This window comes from Salvelinus namaycush, chromosome 14 (assembly GCF_016432855.1).
Source record: "Salvelinus namaycush isolate Seneca chromosome 14, SaNama_1.0, whole genome shotgun sequence".
Taxonomy (NCBI): domain Eukaryota; kingdom Metazoa; phylum Chordata; class Actinopteri; order Salmoniformes; family Salmonidae; genus Salvelinus; species Salvelinus namaycush.
Window position 1 is genome coordinate 4,128,229 of NC_052320.1, and position 11,392 is coordinate 4,139,620.

General features: G+C 42.7%; 1 protein-coding gene and 1 pseudogene across 1 annotated transcript in view; both read right to left on the reverse strand.

Annotated features, from left to right (window-relative positions):
* Nucleotides 1–1,779: 1,779 nt before the first annotated feature.
* LOC120059557 lies at nucleotides 1,780–4,416 on the reverse strand (annotated as a pseudogene).
* A 3,251-nt stretch (nucleotides 4,417–7,667) lies between these two features.
* LOC120059558 (S-adenosylhomocysteine hydrolase-like protein 1) overlaps nucleotides 7,668–11,392 on the reverse strand; it is a 31,306-nt gene continuing 27,581 nt past the window's right edge. The window contains exons 14-16 of the mRNA XM_039008690.1: nucleotides 9,815–9,883; nucleotides 8,644–8,722; nucleotides 7,668–8,545 (exon numbers count right to left, since the gene is read on the reverse strand). Coding sequence (XP_038864618.1) covers nucleotides 8,361–8,545; nucleotides 8,644–8,722; nucleotides 9,815–9,883 — 333 coding nt within the window. The 3' untranslated portion in view covers nucleotides 7,668–8,360. The remainder of the gene's footprint in view (nucleotides 8,546–8,643; nucleotides 8,723–9,814; nucleotides 9,884–11,392) is intronic.

An 11,392-nucleotide genomic window follows, 5' to 3' on the forward strand; every position in this document is an offset into this window, starting at 1 on the left:
TTCTGTTCTATAATATACCACTCCTTTAAATATATTCATGATTTCCGTTGATATAATTTGAAAACGTGAATAGAACTATTAGGGGCTTTAAAATGACTGTAGATTCACGCGTATCTATTATGGTACTGTATCTGTATGCCACAATGTAGGCTGAGGACAGGTAGGGTATCCATCGTTAAATACACTGCTCAAAAAAATAAAGGGAACACTTAAACAACACAATGTAACTCCAAGTCAATCACACTTCTGTGAAATCAAACTGTCCACTTAGGAAGCAACACTGATTGACAATACATTTCACATGCTGTTGTGCAAATGGAATAGACAAAAGGTGGAAATTATAGGCAATTAGCAAGACACCCCCAATAAAGGAGTGGTTCTGCAGGTGGTGACCACAGACCACTTCTCAGTTCCTATGCTTCCTGGCTGATGTTTTGGTCACTTTTGAATGCTGGCGGTGCTTTCACTCTAATGGTAGCATGAGACGGAGTCTACAACCCACACAAGTGGCTCAGGTAGTGCAGCTCATCCAGGATGGCACATCAATGCGAGCTGTGGCAAGAAGGTTTGCTGTGTCTGTCAGCGTAGTGTCCAGAGCATGGAGGCGCTACCAGGAGACAGGCCAGTACATCAGGAGACGTGGAGGAGGCCGTAGGAGGGCAACAACCCAGCAGCAGGACCGCTACCTCCGCCTTTGTGCAAGGAGGAGCACTGCCAGAGCCCTGCAAAATGACCTCCAGCAGGCCACAAATGTGCATGTGTCAGCATATGGTCTCACAAGGGGTCTGAGGATCTCATCTCGGTACCTAATGGCAGTCAGGCTACCTCTGGCGAGCACATGGAGGGCTGTGCGGCCCCACAAAGAAATGCCACCCCACACCATGACTGACCCACCGCCAAACCGGTCATGCTGGAGGATGTTGCAGGCAGCAGAACGTTCTCCACGGCGTCTCCAGACTCTGTCACGTCTGTCACATGTGCTCATGTGCTCAGTGTGAACCTGCTTTCATCTGTGAAGAGCACAGGGCGCCAGTAGCGAATTTGCCAATCTTGGTGTTCTCTGGCAAATGCCAAACGTCCTGCACGGTGTTGGGCTGTAAGCACAACCCCCACCTGTGGACGTCGGGCCCTCATGGAGTCTGTTTCTGACCGTTTGAGCAGACACATGCACATTTGTGGCCTGCTGGAGGTCATTTTGCAGGGCTCTGGCAGTGCTCCTCCTTGCACAAAGGCGGAGGTAGCGGTCCTGCTGCTGGGTTGTTGCCCTCCTACGGCCTCCTCCACGTCTCCTGATGTACTGGCCTGTCTCCTGGTAGCGCCTCCATGCTCTGGACACTACGCTGACAGACACAGCAAACCTTCTTGCCACAGCTCGCATTGATGTGCCATCCTGGATGAGCTGCACTACCTGAGCCACTTGTGTGGGTTGTAGACTCCGTCTCATGCTACCACTAGAGTGAAAGCACCGCCAGCATTCAAAAGTGACCAAAACATCAGCCAGGAAGCATAGGAACTGAGAAGTGGTCTGTGGTCACCACCTGCAGAACCACTCCTTTATTGGGGGTGTCTTGCTAATTGACTATAATTTCTACCTTTTGTCTATTCCATTTGCACAACAGCATGTAAAATGTATTGTCAATCAGTGTTGCTTCCTAAGTGGACAGTTTGATTTCACAGAAGTGTGATTGACTTGGAGTTACATTGTGTTGTTTAAGTGTTCCCTTTATTTTTTTGAGCAGTGTATATTGATCCTCAATTAGGACAACTAAAACAATGAATTCACACAGACACACCTACACCCACACACATGTATATGAATTCAAAGTCACATTATTGGGAGATCCATGAAAAACATTGTTTATTTGACAACAGCTCTTTGTATGGCAACATGTGTCTTTTAGTCTGTTACCATTTCCTCACGCTGACTCACTCGTGTTCTATAGACCATGCCAAGCACGTTAACCCCACATCATTGTATCTACCGGAATAATTGCGTTAACTGGAGCACTTAAATCAGTCATTTGAGCTTTGAGGCCACTTGTATAAAGACATCTCTCAATAACATGTTGATTCCTTTGCAATCAGAAGCGATGCTTGTACAGTTCTTCATTGCTCTAGAATGTTCTCTTCCTCTCACTGATGCTCGTTGAATACCTTTTTTTTTTCATCCTTCATTTACAAGAGACAGATTATTATTATTTATTGTTTTACTTAACTCATCACCACCAAGTAATCATTATCAATTTGTGTTACCGGTTTAAAATAACCAACAATTGCACAAGGTTAGAATAAGGGTTAACACTACCTGTTGTGTCATAACGTTAGGACCACTTTGGAAAGACATGTCTTATAATGTCAATGCGTTCATGTGTCATCCTCTTCAAATGTGCATCTTAAAAGGAAGATGTTTTTATTGACGTACCGCAAATACAAATTCAGTTAAGTTCAATTCAGCTCAGACAGCCTGCTTAGTGGTTAACGTCGGTTCAGAGCTATTCTAGGAAAAAATTAGCATATTCATATTTCATAAGACAGTCTGGGTCCAACAGGTGAACAGGTTCAAAAGGAACGGCGTTTGTTGTCATTTTGAAAAGGTGTTTCTATGGTGACCTAAGATCGCCATCTAGTGGTCATATTGGTTCCCATCATTTTGAAGAGTAATGACGTCCTACTCCCTACATAGTCCACTACCATTTTAGGACGCATACACGTTCTGTGGGCATAGAGTGAGTCATCTATCCAAACGTGTACAATTCAGTTTGGTTTGAATATCAATGTCAATATAATACCAGAAATGAAATGATCTTGTGAGCAATTGAAATGATAAGAGAACCACTGTTATGTAATGTTGTACAGTACATTGTTTGTAAACTTTGATTATAAATGTGAGTATGGTACTTGTTATACCAGAGATCACCCCGGCGTCTTTAGTAGCCTGCCTCTGGGAGTCGTTGAAGTAGGCTGGGACTGTGATGACTGCATTGTGCACCTTCTGGCCCCAGGTAGGCCTCAGCAATCTCCTTCATCTTGACCAGGATCATTGAGGAGATCTCTTCGGGGTAGAAGACCTTGGTCTCTCCCTTGTACTCCACCTGGACTTTGGGCTTCCCACCATCGTTGATCACCTAGAAGGGTGAGAACAACAAGGTCATATATTGATATACTCAAACTTTTCAAATGTATTTTAAATGTATGTAACCCTGTATATATCTAACCCTGTAAGTATGTAACCCTGTATGTATGTATGTATATATCTAACCCTGTATGTATGTATGTATGTATGTATGTATGTATGTATGTATGTATGTATGTATGTATGTATGTATGTATGTATGTGTGTGTGTGTGTGTGTGTGTATGTATGTATGTATGTATGTATGTATGTATGTATGTATGTATGTATGTATGTATGTATGTATGTATCTAACCCTGTATGTATGTATGTATGTATGTATGTATGTATGTATGTATGTATGTATGTATGTATGTATGTATGTAACCATGTATGTATCTAACCCTGTATGTATGTATGTATGTATGTATGTATGTATGTATGTATGTATGTATCTATCTAACCCTGTATGTATCTAACCCTGTATGTGTTTTAGTTATTTGTTTGTGATGTTTCCATTTGTTGAAGGATTAGTGCTTTATTGTAATAAATTAGAGCTTGTATTCTTAAAAATGGTAAATAAATAAATAAACATGTAAAAGGCCACAGTTTCATGTCTGACTGAACGATCTAGTCGTTGAACTTCCTGCCGATCAGACGTTTTTGCATCAAACACAGTGATGGTGGGGTTCATGGCCACCTGCATTGAAATGAATCACAATTAAATGTTAGTTTGGGTAAACAAAACAATACATGCATCCACACGATTGGATCAACATTTGATCCCAGAGACTATTACTTGGGAGCATTTATTAAAACATACAGACAGACAGAAGTGGGACCTACCTGGTTCTTTGCTACGTCACCGATGAGTCTCTGTGTGTTGGTGACGGCCACATCGCCGGGGGGGGGTCATGTTTCCCTGGTCGTTGGCGATGATCTCCACCTTGCCGTGCTGGAACACCCCCACACAGGAGTATGTGGTGCCCAGGTCAATGCCAATGGATACTCCCTTTGCTGAAGACATCTTGGTGTATTTTTTAGTTTTGTTTGAGTTCCCGCATGTGTAAGATTAGGAACAATATGTATTATGTAAGTTAACTGTTTAGGTATTATCTTAAAAACTGCCTCAGTATCAACACTGTAGCAATATAGAATAACCCTACTTACAGTGATTGACAGCTTGTTCTTCTCTTGAGATATTGAAGGAACTCGGATGAGTCCTGAGTATTTTCCCCTGTTTGGGCCTTGCTTCTGAGTCGTGTGGTTACTCCATAAGGTATGCCTCAACTGAGAGATCCATGGCTTTATATACTAAAAGCACCTTTCTAGAATGATCTTCTGTGACAGTTTGTGACACAGCCAGTAATATTAGTAACTGCAGCCAGTGGGCGCTCTGGGAAAGCCGGTGAATATTCTAGGCCTCAGTGGGCGCTCTGGGAAAGCCGGTGAATATTCTAGGCCTCAGTGGGCGCTCTGGGAAAGCCGGTGAATATTCTAGGCCCCAGGGGGCGCTCTGGGAAAGCCGGTGAATATTCTAGGCCCCAGGGGGGGCGCTCTTGGAAAGCCGGTGAATATTCTAGGCCCCAGGGGGGGCGCTCTTGGAAAGCCGGTGAATATTCTAGGCCCCAGGGGGCGCTCTGGGAAAGCCGGTGAATATTCTAGGCCCCAGGGGGCGCTCTGGGAAAGCAGGTGAATATTCTAGGCCCCATCAACCCGACGCCGAACCAGTAGCCCTGAACACTGGGCGGATAGTCAACATGCTGGACTGTTTGAATAGAAAAAAGCGGTACAACTAGGCAGGTTCAGGAAAGTGTGCAAAAGAGCATTATAAACAAGACTTGGAAATTAGTTTTAGACATGGGCCTCAGGGCCTGACTGGCATCATGAAAAAGGTACAGTGCCCTTCAAAAGTTTTGGGACAGTGAACAGCACTTTGGGTTTGAAATGATACAATGGGGATGAGGTTCAAGTACAGACTGTCAGCTCTAATTTGAGGGTATTTTCATCCATATTGGCTGAACCATTTAGAAATTACATCACTTTCTGTACATTGTCCCCTCCATTTTAGAGGAACAAAAGAATTGGGACAAATTCACTTATAAGTATATTAAAGTAGTTTAGTATTCTATTCTTATTTACAATAAAAGTGACTCCAATACGACACAATACATTATTTACAATTAATTTATATTGGGCACAAAATTATAAACACAACCAAAATAAACAGCAAATGCATCCAACAAGTTTGTAGAGGGACAAAATACTACACTTTTGACTACTTTAATACATATGTAAGTGAATTTGTCCCAATACTTTTGTATCCACCCGATATGGATGGAAATACCCTCAAATTAAAGCTGACAGTCTGCACTTTAACCTCATAGTCATTGTATAATTTCAAACCTAAATCACAATGTACAGAGTCAAAACAACAACAAAAAAATGGTCACTGTTCCAATACTTTTGGAGCTCACTGTATGTAAAAAACAACAATGTCAACTATTGTCAGGTGGACTTCTCAGGCCTCTCTTGATCTCTCACACACACACACACACACACACACACACACACTCACTCACTCACTCACTCACTCACTCACTCACTCACTCACTCACTCACTCACTCACTCACTCACTCACTCACTCACTCACTCACTCACTCACACACTCACACACTCACACACTCACACACTCACACACTCACACACAGCAAATCAGTCTTCAAACAAATTGTGTTTTTATTTAGTATTTAGAGTTTATTGCTGATATCTAATAGATACAACAGTCACAAGAGAAATATAGATCCTCTACGTGATCAAAAAAGAAGGACATGGAAGCAGAAATAGTCCAAGGCGAACATATGAAGTGTACCTTATCATATGTTGACATATAACTTATTTAACAATGAACAGAAGCAGAAAAAACCTGATTATATATATATATATATATATATATATATATATATAGTAGGTCACTGTAGGCCAAAAGACTAATACCTCTTCTAGAACTCGAAAATAATCTCAAATCTCAAATCTTGGAATTTTTCAAATATATGAACTCCAAACAAATTAGTTGAACTGAATGTTGAAGGTAACCTGATAGGCATATTCACACTCTGACATTAATGGCAGGTATGTAATGCAGATACCAGTCAGCGAGTTTCATCATGGCTTTGTTTCAGTTATGAAACACTTGTCAAATACTGTATTAGACATAAAAAGAGCTCACAACACCAATTCTGGCTCATGGAATGTACTTTATTTAAGATGTCAGTGCGCTGACAATGTGTGTGTTCTTGTGTGTGTGTGTGTGTGTGTGTGTGTGTGTGTGTGTGGAAACATATCCCTCTCATTCTCCTCTCTAACAGTACGGCCAATAATTTGGCACCATCATATGACTTTCAGGAGCAGATAAAACTACAGTACATTGACAATTAACCATGAATAAACATCTGTGGTGGCTGGTGGGAGGAGCTATAGGAGGACGGCATCATTGTAATGACTGGAATGGAATTAATGGAACGGAGTCTAACGTGGTTACCATATTGTTTGATGTGTTTTATACCGTTACATGTATTCCGTTCCAGCCATTACAATGAGCCCCTCCTCCTATAGCTCCTCCCACCAGCCGCCACTGATAAACATTGTGATTTAGCAACAATTAGCATTAGCAACAATTAATGAATCATTTTTAAGATAAAAGCATGCAAACAGACTATTTTAAAATATATGACTGACATTTTTTTTTGTTTATGGTTACTTCTCTTGGTCTGCGTCCCAAATGGAACCCTTTACTCTAGTTGGTGCACTACTTTTGACCACGGCCTATAGGGCTCTGGTCTAAAGTAGTGCACTATATAAGGAATAGGGGTCCATAGGGATCTGATCAAAAGTAGTGCACTATATAGGGAATAGGGTGCCATTTGGAACATACCCTATTGGTTTCTGCTCGTTTCATATGATTGAAATGCATGAATTGATTCATATACCTAGCAGACAAGTTAGATATGTTATTATTATTATTATTTTTATTGACAGTGTTAATAATACAGTTTAGATTCAGAATAAAAGCAAAACAATTCTTCTTTCTTCCCTTTTGTAACAATTTAGAAAATAAAATACAGAAATAATCTTGTTTTTTTTCTCCCCCCAGATGTTGGGTTGCAGGTCACTGCATTGTCCATTCCTGTCAATACCTTGGAGCATAGACAATAGATATGATTTCATTAAAAACAATCATATAACTACAGTGGGATTTATTACAACAAAAAAAATCACACACAAAAGGAAGCCAATATCCGTGCCATACAGAACCATAAATATAATATGATTTGTGCTATCCCACAAGATGTTTCATGTCCCTTTCACAGAACCCCTAAACTACTACCCTTAAAACTACTACCCCATAAACTACTATACTACCCCCTAAAACTACTACCTCAAAACTACTACACTTAAAACTACTACCCCCTAAATTACTACCCCCTAAAACTACTACCCCCTAAAACTACTACCCCCTAAACTACTACCCCTAAAACTACTACCCCCTAAACTACTACCCCTAAAACTACTCAATCAACAAAAGAAAGAAACAAAGAAAAACCCAGATCACTTCTACTTGACTGCTTTCCCCAACAGCCAATCACCACACTAGAAAGGAAGGTGGGAATTCTACCCACACCCACTTAAATAGCCTCACCTGTCAGCATCAATACAGAGGAAACCATTATCTGAAATGTTTGAGAGAATGTTTTGTTTTGTTGTTGAAAAAGCTGACCTGGTTCTTCTTGCATGGTTTAACCCGGTTGTGTATCACAGGGTTCTGTACGTCAGCCAGTCTGTGGTTCTTTACCCTTTCTAAATATCGAATTCCTTATTTCCCTGAATGTGTCAATGATTATAGGAGTTGTCCTTTCCTTTTCACCAAATACTTGCTCCTTTATATTGGTTTCTATTCCTTTGTTTGTAGTCATAGCCTAATGGTTTACTTTGCCTTTGACAGTCACTCCAACCCTATCCCAGAGCTATTTTTCCAACAGCCAACGTTACAACAGGCGGCAGGTACCCTAGTAGTTAAGAGCTTTGGACAAGTAACTGAAAGGTCGCTGGTTCGAATCCCCGAGCTGACTAGGTGGGAAAAAGGGAGGGATAAATAAAACATTTGGAAGGTCGTGGCTTACCCAACCTAGCCATTACACTATGAAGTAGCAGAAGTGTTGCAAACCATGGCCATATCTGATTCCTTCTCTCAGACTACACAAACATACATGCACATATATGTAAGGTGTGTGTGTGCCAACATTTCTCGGTACCTGTAGTAGTTGGGTTTGAAGGGGCCGTTCTTGTTCAGACCCATGTACTTCGCCTGCTCATCAGACAACTCTGTCAGGTGGGCGTCAAAATTGGACAGATGCAAACTGGCCACATACTCATCTGAAATACATGGGTGGCTTGTGAAGCAGTAGATCAAATGTTATGGGCCATGGTCAAAAGTAGTGCACTATATAAGGAATAGGATGCCATGGTCTTACCCATCTTCTTAGGCAGCAGATAGACATCCTGTTTGTAGCGTCCCTCAGGAGCATTGAACAGCTCAATCAGAGCCAGGGCCTACAGAGAGACACAGACCACCACAGAGTCTCAACACTGCCAACATCCCGTTCTCACAAAGCTCAGGTAGCAACAGAACCACAGGAGAACAGAGTTCCTCTAGTCTCGTCTTCAGCAAACCGTCACAACTAAAACTAGGACTAGTACAACGTCTGTAACGCAGCCCAGTATTTAATTTAGGGTGCTTAGTTCATCTCCGTGTACTGAACACTGTCACAATGTCAATGAATGACTCTAAATAAACTAGTATGTGTACATCTGGGGAAAAGCACTGAAAACCGGTGAAAGTTCAATTGTGATGATACAACGCATCTAACTGTTGTATTTCTATGTGTCAATGTTCTGATTGGATCGGTCTCTACGTAAATAAACAATGTCAATATGTCTCACCTGAGTAGTGGCTGTGATAGACGGGACAATATGTCTCACCTGAGTAGTGGCTGTGATAGACAGGACAATATGTCTCACCTGAGTAGTGGCTGTGATAGACAGGACAATATGTCTCACCTGAGTAGTGGCTGTGATGGACAGGACAATATGTCTCACCTGAGTAGTGGCTGTGATAGACAGGACAATATGTCTCACCTGAGTAGTGGCTGTGATAGACAGGACAATATGTCTCACCTGAGTAGTGGCTGTGATGGACAGGACAATATGTCTCACCTGAGTAGTGGCTGTGATAGACAGGACAATATGTCTCACCTGAGTAGTGGCTGTGATAGACAGGACAATATGTCTCACCTGAGTAGTGGCTGTGATAGACAGGACAATATGTCTCACCTGAGTAGTGGCTGTGATAGACAGGACAATATGTCTCACCTGAGTAGTGGCTGTGATAGACAGGACAATATGTCTCACCTGAGTAGTGGCTGTGATGGACAGGACAATATGTCTCACCTGAGTAGTGGCTGTGATAGACAGGACAATATGTCTCACCTGAGTAGTGGCTGTGATAGACAGGACAATATGTCTCACCTGAGTAGTGGCTGTGATAGACAGGACAATATGTCTCACCTGAGTAGTGGCTGTGATAGACAGGACAATATGTCTCACCTGAGTAGTGGCTGTGATGGACAGGACAATATGTCTCACCTGAGTAGTGGCTGTGATGGACAGGACAAACGTAGGCACTGTAGAACAGCTCAAATTCAAAAGACGACCCTATAGGAAACAACACACACACACACACACACACACACACACACACACACACACACACACACACACACACACACACACACACACACACACACACACACACACACACACACACACACACACACACACACACACACACACACACACACACACACACACGCAGGAGCTACATCAATACACTGGTCAGTTGTATAGCCATTCGCAGGGAAACACTTTTCAAATCAAAACAGAGATTATAATAGATAAATATCCCCTCACAGTACACACTCTATCCTCACAGTACACACTATGCCCTCACAGTACACACTATGCCCTCACAGTACACACTATGCTCTTACAGTACACACTATCCCCTCGCAATAGAGTACACACTATCCCCTCACAGTACACACTATCCCCTCGCAGTAGAGTACACACTATGCCCTCACAGTACACACTATGCCCTCACAGTACACACTATGCCCTCACAGTACACACTATCACCTCACAGTACACACTATGCCCTCACAGGACACACTATCACCTCACAGTACACATTATCCCCTCACAGTACACACTATCCCCTCACAGTACACACTATCCCCTCGCAGTAGAGTACACACTATGCCCTCACAGTACACACTATGCCCTCACAGTACACACTATCCCCTCGCAGTAGAGTACACACTATGCCCTCACAGTACACACTATGCCCTCACAGTACACACTATCCCCTCACAGTAGAGTACACACTATCAGTTCACAGTACACACTATGCCCTCACAGGACACACTATCACCTCACAGTACACATTATCCCCTCACAGTACACACTATCACCTCACAGTACAAACTATCACCTCACAGTACACACTATCCCCTCACAGTACACACTATCCCCTCACAGTACACACTATCCCCTCACAGTACACACTATCCCCTCACAGTACACACTATCCCCTCACAGTACACACTATCCCCTCACAGTACACACTATCCCCTCACAGTACACACTATCCCCTCACAGTACACACTATGCCATCACAGTACACACTATCACCTCACAGTACACACTATGCCCTCACAGTACACACTATCACCTCACAGTACACACTATCCCCTCACAGTACACACTATCCCCTCACAGTACACACTATCCCCTCACAGTACACACTATCCCCTCACAGTACACACTATGCCCTCACAGTACACACTATCCCCTCACAGTACACACTATCCCCTCACAGTACACACTATGCCCTCACAGTATACACTATCACCTCACAGTACACACTATCCCCTCACAGTACACACTATCACCTCACAGTACACACTATCCCCTCACAGTAGAGTGCACACTATCCCCTCACAGTACACACTATCCCCTCACAGTACACACTATGCCCTCACAGTACACACCATCACCTCACAGTACACACTATCCCCTCACAGTACACACTATCCCCTCACAGTAGAGTGCACACTATCCCCTCACAGTACACACTATCCCCTCACAGTACACACTATCCCCTCA